The following is a 23759-nucleotide window of genomic DNA, read 5'->3' on the forward strand; positions in this document are numbered from 1 at the left end:
TGTGTAAAGTGAGAGAATGCAAAGATGAGGACAATCTGGAGGAAAAAATCTCTTTCTCTGAGAAGTTTGATTCAGAACTTTTTTCCTGGTTGGAAGTCTAGTGGTACTGGTGATTCTGTCAAGACTACAGTGGAAGGAAAAAAAACAAAACCTTCTGGCCCTGACTTTAGGCTAGTGTCCACTTCAAAGCACAGTTTGAATGATGGGATTCAGTCATGTTTTAATGGAGACCAACTTCTCAGGGGCCACCTTTGTACTTTTATACCTTCTGAGATGGAAATGATGAGTCTTTGGCCTTATCTTTGGGACCTTAACAAGAGGTAATTTCAAACTGCAATCCTAGCTGATGGGAACTGGGCACCATTTGCCTATGGATGCTCTTAGAGTAGTATCACTAGGTGAGTGGTTGTCCAGTGCTGGGAATTAAGATGCTCTTGAAAGGCCTACCTGTCACCAAATACCAATGCTGCCAGTGTCTGAGGTGTTGGGTGTCTAGCCATCAGAGGTTTCCTCATTGGGGCTCTGTTTACCGTGCTACACTTCTAAGGCATGAGTGCATCTGAAAGAACTACTACATGAAAATATTTTGTGTTACTGGTTCCGGGGGTTTCCTGCAACTATGGAGGCTGTGTTGGATGAAGGCAGCCTTACAGAAAACTTGGTTCATTTCACAATCTAATCTGGGTTAATGAAGGTAACATCCTTCGAATAATGCTTGTCTTTTGCCGTTTTTTTTAAGAAGGTTTTTTTGGCCCTTTGTTTTTCTCCCTACCATGGATTAAGATTTCCTAGTAAGAATCAATGACAAAAGAACCCCTCCCACCCACCAGGTGACCTTGTGGGGAGAGCTGAAGGAGCGATCAGTGCTGAAGGGGAGGGAAGGACCTGGTGGAATTTCCTGAGCACAAGATGGCTAAGGTTCCTATGAACCCTAAGGACTGAGGGCGGGAGGGAGGAGAGGTGCAAAATGTGTTCTGCAATGTCATTGTTACGAAGGGAACTGTGTTCCCCTCCAAATTCACATATTGAATCTCTAACTCCCTGTGGCTTAGAATGTGACTGTATTAGAAGATAGGGCCTTTAAAGAGGTAATTAAATTAAAATGAGGCTCTTAGTGTCGGCCTTAATCCAACCTGACTGGTGTCCTCATAAGACATGGAGATTAGGACATAAACAGACACAGAAAAACCACAGAGGTACACACAGAGAGAAGGGCACGTGAGGACACAGTGAGAAGACAGCCATCTGCAAATCAAGGAAAGACACTTCAGGAGAAACCAATCCTGCTGACAACTTGACTGTGCACTTCCAGCCTCCAGAACTGTGACAGAGTACATTTCTGGGGTGTAAGTGACCCAGTTTGTGGCACTTTGTTATGGCTGACTAACACAGTCGTGTCTCCCCCCGCCTCCCCGCCACCCCCCATGTCTTTCCTGGAGACGAGGTAAGAAAAAGTAACCTTCTTCTAACAAAAGAATTAAAAAATATTTAAAAACTACTTAAAAATACTTCTTCTTAAGACATTCCTCCCTCCCCACCAAATTCGAGACAGCCATGACGTGTTTATCTTCCCTATTTTGCAAATCACCCTGACCGAGCTTTGCAACTGCTGACATCAAGTTTGCTTCTGCAGGGCTGATGATGGACGCTGGAGGGAAGAGGTCTCAGCGGAATAGAGACAAGAGAGGGGAGATAAAGGAAGGGGATGCAATTTTAAGTTCCCCATCAATCGGCCAGGCACATTGATTCTAGAAGCAGGCTGAGTTCTGGTTTAACTAACTGGAAAGGAACAGATGCTTTTGAAGATTAAACAGAAAATTGATTCTTATTTCTTAAGTCTTAGATGTCTTAAAAACATGGATACGGTCCTTAACAGCTTCTGGGCACCTAGCCAAAGATGATAAAAATACTTATATTAAGCAATAGAGCAGCATGCTCCTATGAAAGAAAAAATGTATCAAGGGATTTTTATTACTTGGAGCAAACTACATAAAAAAGGAAGTCCTCCAAAGAGTTGACCCCTTCAACTAACAAATATGGGTATATGGTTCTTAGAGGATTACATGAAAGCTTACTTCAGTCAACAGCATCTTTCTCAGGTTCCCTCTAGAAAAATTGGAACCTGTAAGTACTGATAGGAAAAAAAGTCAACTTTTTGATTAAAGTACAGGTGGTGAATGATTAAAATACAGGTGTTGTTATTATTATTATTAGTGTAAATAGATTCTACCTAAGGGGAATAAAATGAGCTTGTTTACAGTGTACTGAATGTAAGTGAATAAATTCCTTTAATTCGGTGAGATAATATTGCCATTATTCAGTAAGAGTACAATCAGGGTAATGGTCCAAAGAGACATGATTAATTGGATTGTTAATTTTTTGGTAGCAGTTTCAATAAGAAGGTCCTATTTTTTATTTCCTGTTACTCCTTAGCATGCAGTATTACTCCAAACAGAGATACTCCCAGCTGCGGACAAACAGCCTGCTTAGAGGCAGTTTACAAAATACAATGCAATCTTTTCAGGGAAGACATCTACAAGAGGATAAGTTACCACCATATAATCAACCTAATCACGATTTTTTTTAACCCTCTCTCACTAATTATTTTTCTTTAATAATATCCCATGGTTGAAATGGCAATGCTAATTAAATGGAAGTAGTAATTTTGGAGAGAAATTGTAATGACTTACCTCATTTAGTGGGTGATAATGTTCATAATATGAGGAAGAGGTCCGGGGGATGACTGTGTCATTGAGAGTTTGCTGTTGGATAAGATCTCTCACTTCTTCCACCAAGATGCTGGGGACAAAACAGGAGAGCTGATTTCTTTTCTTTCTCTTATTTTCCCTGCCCACTGCAGGCACAACAGGTGAGCATGGAGAAAAATCATGGAGATATCTAACTAGCAAAAGTCACCAAGGTGCAAACAATAACCCAGAATATTGTACTAAGCTGAAATTCACAAACCTTCTTGATAAAGCCCACATGCGTGTTGGAGAGAAAGCGGATCCTATGTGGTATGTTTTTAGAGCTTCCAAAAACTTACCCTTTCCGCACCATTACCAACATTCCTCGATTGTGATTTATCAGTGTCTTTAACATATAGGTTAATGGACAACTTTCTTAAATCCAGAATAACATTGGTTATTATTCTGTTTTCAGTTAAGGACCAAGGAGAAGCAGAAAGCCTTTTCTTTTTGTTTTTCATTGTGACAACCATTAGCCTATACCAGATGTTCTGCATAGCCAAAGATGGTCAGATCTCTAGAGAAATCGAAGCACAGGGAAAGGAAGAATACTGGAAATTCACCTTCTTTAAGTTTCTTGAGAAGTACCACCTTGTTAACTAGGCTAACATTTTAACTGAATTAAGCTTTTCCTTCACTTGGGATGAACAGTTTGAAAGTTAGCTATCATTTTAATATCATTTTCCTTTTTTTTTTTTTAAGCCAACAGATAAAAGCCAAGGCTTTGACATCAGAAGAGTCTGGGTTCAGCCCTTAGCTCTGCTATGTTCTATGTGGTATGATCTTACAAAATTCCTTTGTGAATACGAAACATTTTTCCATTTACATAATGAGGATAGTATCTTTCTCACAGAGTTAAATAAGAGTTAAATGAAGCAATGTATAGGGAGGATCAGCACAGTCCCTGGAAGGCAGTAAACACACAAAACATATTATTAGTAATTATCATAGTGGATTATCCAAAGGCCGCCTGTTGATACACAGAAAAGAGCATGGCCTCCAGGAAGTACTAGCGTAGCAGAAGGAAGACTGGCTCTTGGACAGTGGATGCAGGAAGGAGACCCTGGACAGGAGAATCCAAGAGAAAGGGGACATGGAGTCTGAACAGAAATTGCCTCTGATACAATGTTTAGTTTAGGGCCAGACATTCAGAAATGTTCCCTGATCTTGTGAAGCAAGGGAGGAAGCCAAATCCCCTTTAGTAGCTGCTTTTTCAAGAGATATGAGAACACCTGCTAAGGTGAATGACCATTTTGCTTCCCAGGTCTAGGCACAGAGTAGAGGAACCACGGGAAGGAAGGAACAAGGAGGAACTCGAAGGGGCTCCCCAGATCCCTGAGTCTGAGGCATTTTCGGATAAGGGACGTAGGTCATGTGAGATTAAGCTACTTGTCGAAGGTCACAGAGCTAGCCACTGGGGCCTCCTCACCAGTCCACTTCAGAGATGTCCATGTTGCCATGTTCATTATTAAGTGTTTATTTTTCCTGGAAGCTATTATACCGTCTGCTAATAAAATGCATCATAGGTGCTTATAAAGGCTACTCAATAAATACTGAATGCCACTTACCTGAATTGGATTGTGCTGTCATGTAAATGGGCTTTCACATGGTTTACATCAGACACATTCACAAAAAAATGGACTTCTTTCTGCTTCTTAATTAAATCAGCTGTTACTGGCTGCCAGAGAACAATCTGAATTTTCAAAGGGGGAAAAGGGAAAACAAAAAAGGTCATTCACAGCATTCTGATCCGTAGCTAAAGCCATAAGAGTGTGTCGATAGGAGAAATGAAAAAGACATTTCCTGGCCACTGGTCACCCGTCACCATTCACACACGTGGCAGTGGAAACATTTATCTTGTTGGGGGCTTGTTTTATTCCTTCTCTGCAACCCCAGTTGCTAAAGAGGGCCTGGGACATACAGGGCTCTCAATAGATACTTGAATATTGAATAAATGAGTGAATGAACATATTTATGACCCAACTATATAGCTGGCTGTGTATGTCAGATGTGTAAAGGAGAAATGAAATTCTGTCTAGAGAGAAGGTTAATCATAGTAATCATGTGTTGATCTTCTTTAATAAAAAGTCCATGTCCCTGGTATTATTAACCCGTTGGTATTCCTTTTCTTTCATCTGATTATGGACTTCGGGCAATGCCTTCCAATAATCTTTACATTGCTTTTTTCTATTTTACTGTGCTTTTCCTGAGCACTTTCATAGTCATTTCCTTTGACCGTTATAATTACACTTTGCTATGGGCTCAGCAATTGTTATTATTTTCATTGTTATGATTTCATTGGAAAGAGTGAAGAAATTAATACTCATAGCTAACTTGTCTAAAATCATACATGTAGGGTGCCCGGGTGGCTCAATTGGTTGAGCAACTGCCTTTGGCTCAGGTCATGATCCCAGAATCCTGGGATGAGTCCCGCATCGGGTTCCCAGCTCCATGGAGAGTCTGCTTCTCCCTCTGACCTCCCCTCTCATGCTCTTTCTCACTCTGTCTCTCTCTCTTTCTCAAATAAATAAATAAAATCTTTTAAAAAAATCATACATGTAGGAAGGGGCAGAACAAGAACTAAAATTATAAATCTCTGCGGCTTCCTCTGGCCATCATGTGGCAACCTTGAACATGCACCACTCAGTTCTGTGGAGAGGAGCATAGCTGAATTCCTTTCGCAGCCTCTGCCCATCTTGATCCATTGGAGACAGGGGCTGTGCTGCCCCAGGGCTGCAGCCAGCCACTGACTGAGCACCAAGGGTGGATTCTTGCAGACCCATTTCTGCAAGATCTGGTTTTCCTCCTCCAGGTGGCTTTAGCTTAAGGATGCCCCACTGGTCTAGCCAAACCTTCATCAGAACTGCCCTCAGTCTAAAGAGTCTCCATTTCTGCACAAGTGTCAGAGCTGTGTCAAGGTCTGAAATTGCCCATTGCTATCTCTGGCTTCCTCCTCTTCTTCCATCACAAGCATCCCCCCTAGTCCTTCCCTGGCATCTTTAATCTGGTTTTGGTGTCTGCTTCTTGGAGAAACTTCGCTGGCAAATAGGGAGCCATCAGTTTTCTACCATGGTCTTAGCTTTCTATACCTTAAGCATTCTGGGGATATGGGACCCAGGAATGAAGATTTTAATAAGGGTTCCCTTGTGGTTTTGATACTTATTCCTTTTACAAACTATTGTTTTATAAGCAAAGTTCTAGTGGGCTTCTGTTATCACAACATCTTTGTAAGTACAGACTTTTATTCCCAAAATACCATTATGAAATTGGCTGAAAAGCCAATAGCAAAAATGAAGTTCTGATTTTAGTGACCAACAAAATCATGGATGATATAAAGGGGGAGAAGGCTTTCAGAAGAGGGGTTGAAGGGTGGCTGGGTGGCTCAGTTGGTTGAGGGTCCAACACTTGACTTCGGGTCAGGTCATGATCTCCGGGTCGTGAGATCGAGCCTTGTGTCACTCTCCATGCTGGGTGTGGATCCTGCTTAAAATTCTCTCTCTCTGTCTCTTACTCTGCCCCTCTGCCCTGCTTGCTCTGTCTCTATCCCAAAAAAGAAAAAAAAAAAGAGGGGTTTATACCAACTATGTGATTCAGACAACATAGAAGAGAACATGGTACACGAAATTTACACATAGTGAAGCTAATATACAGTTAATCTTTGAAGACTGTGGGGATTAGGGTGTCGACTCCCATGCAGTTGAAAATCTGCATATAACTTTGACTTCCCCAAAACTTAACTACTAACAGCCCACTGTTAATTGGAGCCTTACTGATAACATAAACAGCTGATGAACATGTATTTCATGTGTTGTATGTATTATATACTGTATTCTTATAATAAACTAAACTAGGGAAAAGAAAATGTTATTAAGAAAATCATATGGGAAACACATTTACAGTACTATAGTGTATTTCTCAACAACAAAAAATCTGTGTGTAAGTGGATCCCCACAGTTCAAACCAGTGTTATTCAAGGATCACCTGTAAAGATAAATGAGGGAGAAATTACCTCATATGTTGTAGTAAGATTCTGCAGAATCTGAACTTGCCTGGAAGTTCTAGGAAGAGCAGATAAAACCTGGCCACTGGGGAAAAATAAGACAGAATTTTGATGTTAAATAAAAAAAGTGAAAATGAGGTAAATTGTACTGGGAGGGGCTTTGAGGTAATTGCAAAGGAAACAAACCTCAAATGGTAAAAGAGGATCTTGCTACAGACTAAGTGTTAAAAGGAGAACATATACTTGCCCATCCTTTCTGTTCCTCAGCAGCTGCCAAATCAATAACTCTCTTGAATGGGAATACTTACTTCTTTCTTGTGTGCGTGTGCAAGCCTGGGTGTGTTTTAATTTTAAAAATTAAATATTTAAGGGCACCTGGGTGGCTCAGTCATTAAGCGTCTGTCTTCGGCTTGGGTCATGATCTCCTGGGATCGAGCCCCACATTGGGCTCCCTGTGGCAGGAAGCCTGGTTCTCCCTCTCCCACTTCCCCTGCTTGTGTTCCCTCTCTCACTGTCTCTCTCTCTCTTTCTCTCTCTCTGTCAAATAAATAAATAAAATATTTTTTTAAAAAATATTAAAAAATCTCGGGCTCCCTGCTCGGCAGGGAGTCTGCTTCTCTCACTGACCTCTCTCCTCTCATGCTCTCTCTCTCTCTCTCTCATTCTCTCTCTCTCTTTCTCAAATAAATAAATAAAATCTTTAAAAAATATATTAAAAAATCAAATATTTAATGCATAAGGGAATATTTACATGAACATTCACTGATTTCATAATAAAATGAGTGCCTGGGAACCCATTATGCCACTTAAGAAATCCAATGTTTTTGGGTGTCCTTGAAGCTCTACGTGGCCTTGTCCCTACTGTTTCCCTGCCACATCCCTAAAGGTAACTACTTTAAATTTTCACTTTGCTGATTCCCTTACTTTTCCTCAATAGTATGGATTCTTAAATATGTGTATGGATTCTTGAATAGGTAGTCTTAAGATACCCTTAGATTTGCTTGATATAACTCTGTAAAAATGGTGCACTGTATGTATCCTTCTGTATCTTATTTTTCTCATGCAACATTGTATTTTCAAGTTTATCATCTGTGTTGAAGAATGTAGCCGTTGTCCACATGTGCTGGAATTTGTCTACAAGTTGAATTGCTATTTCTTGGGGGCTAGATACATTGTAATTTCATAAAACAGTACCAAATTACATCTCAGACTTTTTGTACCAGTTTGTATTTTCACCAATAGTGGAAATGATTTCCTATAGCTCCTCATCCTTGCTAACACATGATGACTTTTTAATTTTTCCAATCGAATGGTTGAATTGAAATGGAATCTTCTTGCACTTTTAGTTTTAATTTTCTGACTTACTAATGTAGTATAGTTATTTCCATTCAATTATTTTTGTGACAATTGACTAGCAGAATTTCTTTTTATAATCTAAATACTGACTGGTTGTCAGTTAAATGTACTGAAAATATCTTGTACTGGTTTGTTTTTCTTTTTTCTTTCTTTATGATGTATTTTTATCCATCATTTCCTTCTAGGTTTGTTTTTTTACTGTGTGTTATGAACTCTTTCCCAATCCTTAGGTCTTAAAGATAATTTCTTACATTTCTTTTGCCTTTCTTTTTTTAATTTGAATTCTAGTATAGTTAACATATAGTGTTGTATTAGTTTCAGTGTATAATATAGTAATTCAAAAATTCTATACATTACTCAGTGCTCATCATGATAAATTTACTCTTAATTCACTTCATCTCTTTCACCCATTCCCTATCCCAACTCTCCTCTGATAACCATCGGTTTATTTTCTATAGTTAAGAGTCTGTTTCTTGTTTTTTCTTGTTCTCTCTCTTGTCTTCCTTTGTTCATTTGTTTTTGTAAGTTCTACATATGAGTGAAATCTATGGTATTTGTCTTTCTGATTCACTTATTTCACTTAGCATTATACTCTATAGATCCACCCATGTTGTTGCAAATGGCAAGATTATATTTTTTTAATAATATTCTAAATAATATTCCATTGTAGACACATCTTGGAAGGGAGAAAAGATGGAAGAGAAGTAGGGGACCTTATTTCAACTGGTCCCCTGAATTGAGCTGGATATCTTCCAGACCATTCTGAACACCCACGAAATCAGCCTGAGATGTAAGAAGATATATCTGGATCTCTTCAAACAACATCTCCTGCAGTTGGTCTCAAGGTATGAAGCAGTGAGCTGTGATTCTGTGGGAAGATATCAGAAGATAAGTGGACGGGGGAGGGAGTCTCCGGAATCTTGCCCTGGAGCACAAAAACCTCCTGCACTGGGGAATGGGCACAGACTTGGAGACCAGTCACAGTGGGGAAAGGACTTTAGGGCAGCCCCCTGACTGAAATGTAGAGCTGCAGGGGCATGCATGCAAACCAGGGCAGCTTGCAGTTTTAAAAGCACAAAAGGCAGAGACGAGCAAGGGAGTGCTGCTGTGGGGCACACAACCCAGGATTCCGCAGTTTTTAGCAGCACAGACAGAAACAGAGACAGTGCGGCCTGGAGACTCAGTGAAGAACAGACTGCGATCTCTCTGTTCTGAGACAGCGGTTTGGATATAGTCACTTCTGCTCTGACTCTGGGAAGAGATGTACAAAGCTGCCGGGGAAAGCCACCAGAGAACAAAAGCCCCAGAAAACCGGTTTTCACTGAACAACCCCCACCCCCCCACCCCCCCCACCCCCCCACCCCCCCCACCCCCGCCACAAGGGGCAGGGCAACTCTGCCCAAAGAGTGCAGCAGGCCCCTCCCCCACAGGATAGGCTGGAATAACAAGAGGCCAACAGTCCTAAGGTCCCTGTAAAAGAGGTGCATCTTGCTTGGGTTGTGGTCAATAATTTGGACTCTGTACATTCCCTCCACCACCCCTCAACAGAATTACTAAGAGGGGAACCTCCAAAAGGGGAAAGAACCAGAGAAAGTGGCCTCTGCCACAGACTTAATGGATATGGAGATAACCAAGATGTCAGAAATAGACTTCAGAGTAACAATTATCAAGACGATATCTAGGTTTGAGAAAAACATTAATGACTATATAGAATCTCTAAGGGCAGAAATGAGATCCAATCAGGCCAAACTTAAAAATGTTATGAATGAAATGCAGTCTAAGCTGCATACTCTCAGAGTAAATGAGGCAGAAGAATGAATTAGTGAGATAGAGGATAAGATGATAGAAAAGAAGGAAATTGAGGCAGCATGGGAAAAATAAATTAAAACCCAAGGAATCAAACTGCAACATCAGTGACCTAATGAAATGTTGCAATTTGAGAATTTTGGGGATCTCTGAGGGGATGAAGAGAGAGAGAGAGGTCTAGAAATATATTTGAGCAAATCATAGCTGGAAATTTCCTTAATCTGGGAAAGGAAACAAGCCTTCATGTCTATGAGGCAGAGAGGACCCCTCCCAAGATCAATGAGAACAGACTAATGCCATGACATATAACAGTATAATTTGCAAATCTTAGATCTAAAGAAACAATCTTGAAACTGGCAAGGGGGAAGAGATTTCTTATGTACAGATGGAGGAACGTAAGATTAATGTCAGACCTGTCCACTGAGACCTGGCAAGCCAGAAAGGGCAGGCAAGACATATTCAGGTCACTAAATGAAGAGAATATGTTGCCAAGGATACTTTATTCAGCAAGGCTGTCATTCAAAACAGATGGAGAGATAAGGAGCTTCCAAGACTGGCGGGAGCTGAAAGAATATGTGACCACCAAGCCGGCCCTGCAAGAAATATTAAGGGGGTTCTATAAAAGGAGAAAGACCCCAAGAGTGATATAGAGCAGAAACTTAAAGAGACAATCTGTAGAAGCAAGGACTTCACAGGCAACATGATGACAATAAAATCATATTTTTCAATAATCACTCTCAATATGAAAGGCCTAAAGGCTCCCATGAAAAGGTACAGGGTTGCAGATTGGATAAAAAGACATGACCCATCCATCTGCTGTCCATAAGAGACACATTTTGAACCTAAAGATACATCCAGATTGAAACTGAAGAGATGGAGAACCATTTTTCATGCCAATGGACCTCAAAAGAAAGCTGGGGTAATAATTCTTATATCAGACAAATTAGATTTTCAGCTAAAGACTATAGTTAGAGATGCAGAAGGACACTATATCATGCTCAAAGGGTCTATCCAACAAGAGGATCTCACAATTGTAAAAACCTATGCCCCCAACATGGGAGCAGCCAACTACATAAGGCAACTGTTAACCAAAATAAAGAGACTTATTGATAATAATATGTTAATAGTACGAGACGTCAACACTCCACTCTCAGCAATAGACAGATCATCTATGCAGAAAATCAACAGAGAAACAAAAGCTTTGAATGACACACTGGACCCGATGGACCTCACAGATATAAAACAACAGAATTCATTCTTCTTGAGTGCACATGGAACATTCTCCAGAATAGACCACATGCTGGGTCACAAATCTGATCTCTATTGATACCAAAAGATTGAGATTATTCCTTGTATATTCTCAGACCATAATGCTTTGAAACTAGAACTCAATCACAAGAAAAAATTTGGAAGGAATTCAGACACTGGGAAGCTAAAGACCATCATGCTTAAGAATGTTTGTGTCAACCAGGAAATCAAAGAAGAACTTAAGGGCACCCAGGTGGCTCATTTGGTTAAGCAACTGCCTTTGGCTCAGGTCATGATCCCAGAGTCCTGGGATTGAGTTCAGCACTGGGCTCCCAGCTCCAGGGGAGTCTGCTTCTCCCTCTGACATTCTCCCCTCTCATGTTCTCTCTCACTCTCTCGAATAAATAAATAAAATCTTTAAAAGAAAAAAAAACAAAACAAAGAAGAACTTAATTCATGGAAACCAATGAGAACAAAAACACATTGGTCCAAAACCTATGGGAAACTGCAAAGACGGTCCTAAGGGGGAAATACTTAGCCATCCAAGCCTCACTCAAAAAAATAGAAAAATCCAAAATACACAAATTAGCTTTATACCTTAAAGAACTGGAGAAAGAACAACAAATAAAGCATCAGCCACACATAAGAAGAGAAGTAATTGTGATTAGAGCAGACATCAATGAATTAGAAACCAGATATATGGTAGAGCAGATCAAAGAAACTAGAAGCTGATTTTCGATAGAATAAATAAGATTCATAAACCACTGGCCAGACTTACCCAAAAGAAAAGAAAAAGGACCCAAATTAATAAAATCTTGAATAAAAGAGGAGAGATCATGACTAACACCAAGGAAATAGAAACAATTATTAGAAATTATTATCAACAACAGTAGGCCAATAAATTAAGCAAACTTAAGAAATTGGTGCCTTCCTGGAAACCTATAAACTACCAAGACTGAAACAGGAAGAAACTGACAACATGAGTAGACCAATAACCAGTAACAAGAGTGAAGCAGTGATCAAAAACCTCCCCCAAAACAAGAGTCCAGGGCCTGAGGATTCCCTGGGGAATTCTACCAAACATTCAAAGAAGAAATAATACCTATTCTCCTGAAGCTGTTTCAAAAAATAGAAACAGAAGGAAAACTTCCAAACTCATTCTATGAGCCCAGGATTACCTTGATCTGAAAACCAGGCAAAGACCCCATCGAGAAGGAGAATTACAGGACAATATCCTTGATGAATATGAATGCCAAAATTCTCAACAAGATCCTAGCTAATAGGATCCAACAATACATTAAAAGGATTATCCAGCACGACCAAGTGGGATTTATTCCTGGGATGCAAGGGTGGTTCAACATTCACAAATCAATCAATGTGATAGATTACATAAATAAGAGAAGAGACAAGAACCACATGGTCCTCTCAATTGATACAGAAAAAGCATTTGACAAACTACAGCATCCTTTCCTGATTAAAACTCTTCAGAGTGTAGGGATAGAAGGAACATTCCTCAATTTTATAAAAACCATCTAAGAAAAGCCCATAGCAAATATCATTCTCAGTGGGGGAAAGCTGAGAGTCTTTCTCTTCAGATCAAGAACATGACAAGGATGCTCAGTCTTACCATTATTGTTCAACATTGTAGTAGAAGTCCTAGCAACAGCAATCAGACAACAAAAGATATAAAAGGTATTCAAATGGGCCAAGAAGAAGTCAAACTCTCTCTCTTCACAGATGACATGATACTTTATGTGGGAAACCCAAAAGACTGCAAACCCTAAATTATTAGAACTCATACAGCAATTCAGTAATGTGGCAGGATACACAATTAATGCACAGAAATCAGTTATTTTCCTATACACTAACAATGTAACTGTAGAAAGAGAAATTAGGGAATCGATTCCATTTACAAATTCCATTTACAATTCCATTTATAATACTAGAAACCATAAGATACCTTGGAATAAACCTAACCAAAGAGGTGAAGGATCTATACTCAAGAAACTTCAGAAAACTTATGAAAGAAATTGAAGAAGACACAAAAAGATGGGAAAACATTCCACACTCATGGATCAGAAGAATAAACATTGTTAGAATGTCTATGTTGCCCAGAGCAATCTACGCTTTCACCACCATCCCGATCAAAATACCAGTGATATTTTTCAACGTGCTGGCACAAACCAATCCTAAAATTTGTATGGAACCAGTAAAGACCCTGAATCACCAAGGAAATATTGAAAAAGAAAAACAAAGTTGAGGGCATCACATTGCCTGATTTCAAGCTTTATTACAAAGCTGTGATCACTAAGACAGCATGGTATTGGCACAAAAACAGACCATAGATCCATCGAACAGAATAGAGAGCCCAGGTGTGGACCCTCAACTCTATGGTCAACTAATCTTGGACAAGGCAGGAAAGAATATCCAATAGAAGAAAAGACAGACTCTTCAATAAATGGTGCTGGGAAAATTTGACAGCTATGTACAGAGGAATGAAACTCAGCCATTCACTTACACCATACCCAAAGATAAACTCTAAATGGATGAAAGACCTCAATGTGAGACAGGAATCCATCAAAGTCCTAGAGGAGAACAAAGGCAGTAAACTTCTCAACATTGGCCACAGTAACTTCTCTCAAGACACGTCTCCAAAGGCAAGGGAAACAAAAGTGAAAATGAACTTTTGGAACTTCATCAAGATAAAAAGCTTCTGCACAGCATAGGAAATAGTCAACAAAACAAAGAGGCAACCCAAAGAATGGAGAAGATATTTGCAAATGACTCTCAGATAAAGGGCTGGTATCCAAGATCTACAAAGAACTTCTCAAACTCAATGCCCAAAAAACAGATAATCGAGTCAAAAAAATGGGCAGAAGACATGAACAGACACTTCTCTAAAGAAGACATACAAATGGCTAACAGACACATGAAAAAATGTTCAACATCATGAGCCATCAGGGAAATTCAAATCAAAACCACAATGAGATACTACCTTATACCAGTTAGAACAGCAAAAATTGAAAAGAAACAACAAATTTTCAAGAAGTTATGGAGAAGGCGCTTGGGTGGCTCAGTTGGTTGAGCAACTGCCTTCGGCTCAAGTCATGATCCTGGGGTCTTGGGATTGAGGACCACATTGTGCTCCCCCTGCTCTGTGGGGAGCCTGCTTCTCCCTCTCCCTCTGCTTGCCACTCCCTCTGCTTGTGCTCTCTCTCTCTCTGTCAAATAAATAAATAAACTCTTTAAAAAAAAAACTTTATGGAGAAAGGGGAACCCTCTTACACTGTTGGTGGGAATGCAAGTTGGTACAGACACTTTGGAAAATAGTGTGGAGGTTCCTCAAAAAGTTAAAAATAGAATTATCCTATGACCCAACAATTGTACTACTGGGTATTTACCCCAAAGTTACAGATGCAGTGAAAAGAAAGGCCATATTCACCCCAATGACATCAATGTACACAATAGCCAAACTGTGGAAGGAGCCAAGATGCCCTTCAAGAGACGAATGGATAAAGATGTATATACAATGGAATATTACTCAGCCATCATAAAGGATGAATACCCCACATTTGCATCAACATGGATGGAACTGGAGGATATTATGCTAAGCGAAATAATTGCAATTATCATATGGTTTCACTTATTTGTGGAACATAAAAATAGCATGCAGGACATTAGGAGAAGGAAGGGAAAACTGAAGGTGGGGAATTCAGAGGGGGAGACAAACCATGAGAGACTATGGACTCCAGGAATCAAACTGAAGGTTTTAAAGGAGAGAGCGGTGGGGGAATGGGTGAGCCCAGTATTAAGGAGGGCATGTATTGCATGGAGCACTGGGTGTTATACACAAACAATGAATCACGGAACACTATATCAAAAACTAATGATATACGGTGTGGTGACTAATATAACACAATAAAAATTAAAAAAATAAATAATATTTCATTGTATATTGTATTCCATATATAGCATATAGATATATACTATATCTTCTTTATCCATTTATCTATTGAGGGACACTTGGGCTGCTTCCATAATTTGGCTATTGTAAATAATGCTGCAATAAATATAAGGGTGTATACATCTTTTCAAATTGGTATTTTCATATTCTTTGGGTAAATGCATAGTGGAATTACTGGAGCATATGGTGATTTTATTTTTAATTTTTTGAGGAATCTCTATACTGTTTTCCACAGTGGCTGTACCAGTTTACATTCCCACCAACAGCACATGAGTGTTCCTATTTTACCATATCCTTGCCAACACTTACTGTTTTTGTTTTTTATTTTAACCACTCTGATAGGTGTGAGGTGATATCTCATTGTGGTTTTGATTTGCATTTCCCTGATGATGAGTGATGTTGAGCATTTTTTTATGTGTCTGTCAGCCATCTGTATGTCTTCTTTGGAGAAATGTCTGTTCATGTCTTCTGCCCATTTTTGATTGGATTTGGGGAATTGTTTGGATTTCTACTTTTTTGGTGTTCCGTTGTATAAGTTCTTCATATATTTCTGATAGTAAACCTTTATCAGATATGTCATTTGCAAATATCTTCTCCCATTCAGTAGGTTGTCTTGTAGTTTTCTCTTTTGTCTTTCTTATTTAAGTTTTTATATCCGTTTGAAAAATATTTGTTTGTGTGTAGTGTAAAGAGGGAATTGAGTTCCTTTTTTCCTTCTTAGCCTCATTTATTAATCATTAATACTTTCCCCAAGGATCAGCTGTGCCAATTCTGTCATGTATAAGTTTTTGTACCCTTTGGCAGAAACAATGCTAGTTCATCACATCATTTTTCGTTTCTGGGGATACACAAAGAAACCTCATTTCCTAGCCTTCCATGCAGTTGTGTTGAGATCACGTGCCTGAGTTCTTAACAATGGAAATGTGGGAGGGAGTGATGTGCACAGTTAAGAGCAGGTGGGGGTCTTTATGTACTATGTGCTCTCTTACCCTGAGACTAGAAGTGAAGAACCCCAAGGAGTTGCAATAGGGAAGCAGCCCAGATTTCCAGCTTGGAGGAGAGGGTGAGAGAAAGCCAGATGGGTTCATTAACTTTTCAAGTGAGAAGGAAACATCTGTTGTGGTAAGTCAGGCTATTTCAGGGCACATTAGTTATATAAGATAATCAATGATTACCCTTACTGATGGGGGGTGGTCTATTTCTTGGATTTTTTTTAAAGATTTTATTTATTTATTTGATAGAGACACAGTGAGAAAGGGAACACAAGCAGAGGGGGTGGGAGAAGGGAGAATCAGGCTCCCCACTGAGCAGGGAGCCCGATGCGGGGCTCGATCTCAGGACCCTGGGATCATGACCTGAGCTGAAGGCAGATGCCTAATGGCTGAGCCACCCAGGTGCCCCTATTTCTTGGATCTTTTTATGTTCCATGGACTTACTTGTCTATCTTTGGGCTGAAACCATTCATCTATGCGATTGTAGCTTCATATTAAAACTTAACAACCTACAGGATAAACTCCTGCTTCCCCTCTCCCTTGTCTAGTTCTTTTTAGAGATTTTCTTGCTTTGACATTTTGCTTTTCCAAGTAAATTTTAAAAATCAGAGAGGAAAAGAATGAAACAAGATGAAACCAGAGAATAAGACAAACCATAAGAGTCTCTCAATCTTAGGAGACAAACCATAAGAGACTCTCAATCTTAGAAGACAAACTGAGGTTTGCTGGAGGGGAGGGGGATAGGGTGACTGGGTGATGGACATTGGGGAGGATATGTGTTGTGGTGAGCACTGAATATTGTGTAAGACTGATGAAGCACAGATCTGTACCCCTGAAATAAATAATATGTTATATGTTAATAATTGAATTTGAATTAAAAAAATCAGCTTGTTATTGTTCCATGAAAAAAGTTTGGATTTTGATTAATATTATTATAAATCAATAAATTTGGAAGAATTGACATTCTCCTGATTCTGAGTATCCTTATCATTAATACAATAGATTTGTCTACTCATTTAGGCATTCTTTAATAACCTTCAAAAAATTTATAACTTTATCTATAAAAATATTGCATATTTTTATATTCTAGCAAATTTCTTTTTTCTTTTACAAATGGTGGTTTTTAGTATTCCATCTCTTAGTTCTTTCTTGTTGAGTTATAGAAATGAAATAAATTTTTAGATATTTATTTTCTATCCAGGTCCCCTGGTAGTTTTGATCATTTTAATGTAGGTACTTTGTTGTTGTTGTTGTTTTTCTTTGCAAGAAATCATTACAATTGTTCATACTAAATTTGGTTCTTTCATTTCAAAGCTTGTGGAATTTTTTTCTTGCCTGACTGTATTGACTAGGACCTGCAGTACAGTGTTGAAAGGAAGTGGAATTAAAATGCATGATGCATAATTTTTAAGAAAAACTTTTATAATGTTTCACCGTTAGAATGCTTGTGGCAGGGTTTGTAGGTGCTTTTTATCAGGGTGAAGAAGGTTCCTTCTACTCTGCTATGAGTTTTTATAAGGAGTGGATGAGGACTTAATCATATGTTTTTATGAGATGAGCACAGGGTTTTCTAGTTTCATCTCTTAATGTGATGAATTACATCAATAGATTCTTTTTTAAGTTGACACCTGGTTTAATTTGTTTTCTCACTTTTGCTTTGTCATATTTCTTTCTTCCTTATAATGCTTGCTAGGGCCATAGGGGATGCTTAGCAATTCTTGGAAAGCCAAGGCAATAGATTGGTGTGAATCAATGTAGATTGACTTTATTTTTACATACCACCTAATCAAAAAGGAAAGAATTTCTTAATTTTCTCATACATGCAGCTCTCTATCCATTTTTGCAGGTGAGGGAGATTTGAGTAATAGAGAATGGAAGCAGTATGGTGAGGAATTGCAGATATATGTGGAATCTGTTAACAGCGATGGCATTCTCAAATTTCTAGTATACCTCTAAGCAACTATTTTATTTAAATTAAAATTAGGCTATATTGGTGGCATTTGCCAGACGGGGCCCATTTTTAACTTAAAGAATTTTTTCTTTTATTTTTAGACAAATATTATCCTTGAAATGTGGGATAAATATCATTTTAATCACACAAAAAATATTTTGTTCTTTATTTAAAATGAACAAAATATTTTGTTCTTTATTTAAAATGAATCTTAACAGGTGCCTGGGTGGCTCAGTAAGTTAAGTGTCTGCCTTGGGCTTATGTCATGATCTCAGGGTCCTGGGACAGAGCCCCCCAACAGGTTCCTTGCTCAGCTGGGCATCTGCTTCTCCCTCTCCCACTGCCCCTCCTCCTGCTCATGCTTTCTCTCTCTCTCAAATAAATAAATGAAGTCTTTTTAAAAAATTAAAATAAATAAAACTAATCTTAGACTTTGGGGTGACCAGGTGGCTCAGTTAGTTGAGTGTCTGACTCTTGATTTCGTGTCAGGTCATGATCTCAGGGTTGTGGGATCTATCCCACATCAGGCTCTGCACCGGGCATGGAGCCTGCTTGAGATTCTCTCTCTCCCTCCCTCTCTCTCTGCTCCTCACTTCCCTGCTCATGCTCTCTCTCTCTCTCTCTCAAAAACAAAAAAACAAAAACAAACAAACAAAAAAAATCTTTGACTTTGCTTTTAGTCAAGATGGAGAAACAAGAACTAGGTTTACTCTCCTGCCAGACATAAATAAAAAATTGGACTCTTTCTCTCTATCTATATATTTAATAAATTGAGTATCAGCAACATGATGACCAGATACAACATTGTATCGCAGATTAGATCCTGAAACAGAAAAAGGGCATTAGTGGAAAAACTGATGAAATCCAATAAAGTCTGGAGTTTAGGTAATAGTAATAGTGTTAACAATGTTGGATTTTTAAGTTTTGACAAATATAACATGGTAATGTGAGACACTAACAGGAGGGGAAACTGAGTGAAGAGTATTCAGGAACTCTCTGTAATTTCCTGCAAATTTTCTGTAAATCTAAAAATATTCCAAATAAATTTTTTATTTAAAAAATATAACAAGAGCTCTGGAAGTACAGAAGAGGTTATGACAACTTATGCTTGTCATTATTAGCAAAAGATTTATGGAAGAGCTGACTGGGTAAATTAGAATGTGGAAAGACCCTGTGGCAGGAGACAAAAAGGCACTGTTGGGGAAATAGCAAACTGTCCCTTGTTGCCAAGTGGGATATGATAGTAGCTAAACAGAAATTAATTGGTTCTCCTCTAGAGAAGATTTTGAATGCACATTGAGAAATCTGGTCTTTATCTTGTAGGCAGTTAGGAGTTGGGAAAAGGACATCACTTGTGATTTATGAGAATAACTTTGACAGCAGAATGGAGGGTGGTTTTATTTTAGAAATCCTGATTAAAAGATTTAAATTCTGGAAATAAGCCTATGGAGTCTTGATTTTCTGAAAAGCGAAAGACTAGGAAATTTTATGTCAATCCCTGGTACGTTTTCAGTGTACGTTATTCAACCAGTGCTTAAGGAAATATGTCTAAGGGTAGTTACTGCAGGATCATTCATAGTAACAATACCTGGAAACCACATAAATGCTTCTCAGTAACAGAAATATTAAATAATGGTAATGTCTGCACATTCTGGAATGCTTTGTAGCCATTATAAAGAATGAGTTAGATTTGTAACAGTTAACTTGCCAGAGATTTACATGATGTTCTAAGAGAAAGAAGCAAGATATGAAGAAGTCTATAAAATATTACCCCATTTTAGTGAAAAAAATAAATAATAAAGAAAAAGAAAAGTCATATGTGTTGAAGGCAGGGGAAAAGTGATGAATGAATAAGCAGCACATAGTTAACATCGATTTGGGTAGTGGGGGATGGCCGTTAAAAGACTGGGTAGGTGAGAGAAGTGGGGGAGGAAATAAGATTGTTTTTTAAAAGAAAGGACTCTATAGTTCCAATAGAAGATCCGATATTTGATAAATGTAAAATTACACAAGGGTGTATATAAATGTATAGAGAAACACAGGAAAGAATGATCACCAAAATGTTAATGACATTTCCTCAGGGTGGTGAAATTTCAGTGTTTCTCTCCCCAATTTTATGCCTTTCCATATTACTGATTAACCAAGAAGAACTCTTATTTTCTTTAATCAGGGAGAAAAACTATTACAAAGTTACTCTGTGAAAAAGCCACTGCCAAGCATCTTATACTGCTGATGACCCTTTTGCTAGAACATTCCTTGTTGTTTTCAAATGTTCTCTGAACCCATCAGGGGAATATAATGGGTTTTCTAGTCTTTCATAATATTTTCATTCAAGGTTGTCCTGTTCTAGGAATTTTAAAAAATTTTTTCTTTCATCTGCCATAATAGCTCTGACATTTCTAGTTCACTAAATGTAGGCCACTGTTTTCTCTAAACTTCCAAAAAACATCATGGCACCAATTAGCACCACCTCCCAAGGATCTAACTCAAATGTCAAACCCTGTATCTTGGGCAAGTACACCTCTTCAAGGATATAGTCCCTCTCCTTTATTAACATACTCAGCACTTGTGCAGTCAGATTATGTCATGACTTAACCTTAGCTACCAGTTGGGGTAGGAGGAGAGGTGGGAGTAGATTCTGAGGGCTGAAAGTAAGAGATGACATCACAGGACTGAGCTCCCCAATAGCAATGGGGGTGATGAGTTGTTACACAATAGAAGCCAGGTGGCAGTGTTTAACCATACTTGACAAGTTGGGCACAGAAGAAAATGACCCATGGAAAGCTATAGAGTTAGTTAAGAGAACGTAGAGTTCTCAAGGGCAAGATAAATGGCAGCCAACAAAAGTATTGCTTAATCTTTACAATCGAAATAAATCAAGGATGAATATGAGAAAAGCTAAGGACAGCTATCCCCACCAAGAGTCACAATGCATTGCCCAGTTTCCAGATGTAGCTTCTTAGACCTAGTTCTTAGACTCAGAATCTCTTTCCTGATGTGGGGAGGCAAATTCCCACAAGGAAAGACCCTGCAACAGTATAGAAAGGGTATATGATCATGATTTCCTCTGTTCCTTCCCAAAGAAACCTATGAAAATGGACTCAGGAACTTTGCACACTGCAGAAAGGGAAATACTCAATCATTTTGAGGTCTTTTGGATGCAAGATCCAGGCTGACATTGACACCTGGAGGTCTGGAATCCTAGTGTAGGTCCAGCTCCTGGTGGAGGCACTGGGTCCTGGACCTCCCCCACCCCTATGATCATTTCCCTGGTCCCCAAACGTAAAACTGAGATGGACACACAGGGTAATTGGTAGAACCCCCATGTCAGTTCCTTTCCTGTAAAGTAAGAGCTATCCTGGTCGGAAAAACCAACAGGTGAAACTGTGCCCCTTCACCCTCAGCCAGGAGAAGCCAAAAAACCCAAACAAACCAAAGAAGCATTCTGAGAGAAATGGCAGATATTATTGTCACCCTTAGAGACCAAAAGATGCAAGGATGGTGGTTTCCACAAATCCACTTTAAATTCATTAGTCTGGCTTTCACAAAAACCAGATGGGTCCTAGTGGATGACAGTATACAATCAGACTCTACCAAATAGGGACAAATTGGAGCCACTTTTCTCAGTGTGGTATCTTGGCTGGGCAGAGTCTTAGGTATACAGTATTCAGCTGTTGAGCAGGCTGTCTCTATCAGAAAAAAGAATCACAAACAATTCACATCCACTTGGTACAGTCACCAGTACACAGTTGGAATCTTGCTTCAGCTTGACTTAGTTTTTTAACTAACTAGCCTGTCTGGATATCCCAAGTTATGATATCAAGGATATCACATGACTCTTGGATCAGGTGAGCAAGAAATGCCAGGTATGTTGGAGGTCTTAGTAAGGCACATGTGCTCCCAAGTTTGTGAGTGTGTGTGTGTGTGTGTGTGTGTGTGTGTGTGTGTGTGTTTGGGGGGGGGGTGCTAATACCATAAAGATTCAGGGGACTGTCTCATACTAGGGAAATTTTAAAGGTCTAGAGATCGGGGATAGGCTGGGAAATTCCCTCCAAATTAAGGACAGAACTTGTATCTCTCCTGATGAAGAAAGGAATATAGTTTCTGGTAAGTCTCTTGGATTTGGGATATACCTCATTTGGAATACTGCTTCAACCCATTTATTGGGTGACAGGAAAGACTATCATCTCTGTGATGGAGAGACCCAGAGCAGAAAGGTTCAGGCTGTGGTTCAAGAGCCCCTGTCATAAGGCCATATGGCCTGGGCAGGCCATAAAGGATTAGAAGTGTCTGTGGTGGCAAAAGATGCCACTTAGAGGTTTTGGCATGTCCCAACAGGAGAATCACAATGTAGATACCTACAGCAAGGTCATGACATCTGCAAAGGAGAACTACACACCTTTCAAAAAACAGTTTCTGACATGCTGTTGGGCCCTGGTAGAAATGGAATGCCTGGTCATGGGTAACAAGTAGTCATAGAGCCAGTCTCACCCCTCATGAGCTGGGTTTTGTCATATTCACTATGGTAAGCAGATTGATGGCCCCCTAAAATGCCCATGTCCTAATCCCTAGAACCTGTGAACCTGTTGTCTTACACCATAAAAGAGACTTTGCAAATATAGTTAAGTATTTTGAGATGGCATAATTATGTTGGATTATCTGGATAAGCACAGTAATCTTTCAAAGATCCTCAAAAGTGGAGAAGGGAGACAGAGAGTGAGGCAGAGGGAGATGTGGTCTAAGAATAGTTCAGAGTGATCCAGTGCAAGAAGGATTCAACCTGCCTTTTCTGGCTTTGAAGATAAAAGTCTGGGGTTGCAAGCCAAGGAATGAGTGTAGCCTCTAGAAATGGAAAAAGCAAGGAAGCAGATTTTCCCCTCAAACACTCTAGAAAAGAAACACAGTGGTGGCCGACACTTTGATTTTAGCCCAGTGAGACCCATTTTTAATATCTAAACAATGGAAATGTAAGATAATAAATTTGTGCAGTTTTAAGACCCTGACGTGTGTTAATGTGTTACAGTAGCAATAAGAAACGAATACACTTGTCATGTCTTGAGGTTGGGCAGGCCAACCAGAAATCCATCATTAGACAGAACTGGTACATCTGGGATCAGGCACAGGTAGGATTTGGGGACACAAGTGAGGTGCATGAGCAGGTGGCCTTTCCTCTCAACTCATACTGACACATGCTACATGTGGATCAGCTAATGGAGCAGTGTAGTAGCCATGAGAGCACACCTCTAAGACCTCCAACTCGAAGATGTGTAATTGATGGAAGGTCCCAGCTACTGTGATTGAATTCTGTCCCTGTGTTAATGCTAAGGCCTTATTTTTCACTGGCTGCTTCCAGCTAATAACTGAGCATGGTAGGGATACCAAGACAGGCTCATTACTGAAAGATGGGTGGTGGGGGAGGGGATCTTCTGATAGATGACATTAGCTCAAGAACTATCATATCAACTTTGCAAAAGTTTTCTTAGAATTGCACTACAATCTAAGACCTTCTGTATTCCACCTTCCTTCCCTTTTTCCTCCACAGGGTTACACCAGCATTGCAGTATGTCTTTCCTGAGAGCCTCTTCCTTCCCCTTCTTCATTTATTCCTCTCCAGCATTTTTCTGAGTACATTTCTTGTACGTCTAATTCCATCTTGGTGTTTGCTTCTTGGAGGAGTAGGGAAGTGGGAAGAAAG

At 39.3% G+C, this 23759-nt stretch overlaps 1 protein-coding gene across 1 annotated transcript in view; it reads right to left on the minus strand.

The window, feature by feature from the left end:
- CPB2 (carboxypeptidase B2) overlaps positions 1–23759 on the minus strand; it is a 56639-nt gene that overhangs the window by 25967 nt on the left and 6913 nt on the right. Inside the window, exons 2-4 of the mRNA XM_080799122.1 lie at positions 6757–6832; positions 4316–4440; positions 2691–2799 (exon numbers count right to left, since the gene is read on the minus strand). Of these exons, the coding sequence (XP_080655248.1) occupies positions 2691–2799; positions 4316–4440; positions 6757–6832 (310 nt within the window). The remainder of the gene's footprint in view (positions 1–2690; positions 2800–4315; positions 4441–6756; positions 6833–23759) is intronic.

The sequence above is a fragment of the Martes martes genome (assembly GCF_963455335.1).
Source record: "Martes martes genome assembly, chromosome: 3".
NCBI classification, from domain to species: domain Eukaryota; kingdom Metazoa; phylum Chordata; class Mammalia; order Carnivora; family Mustelidae; genus Martes; species Martes martes.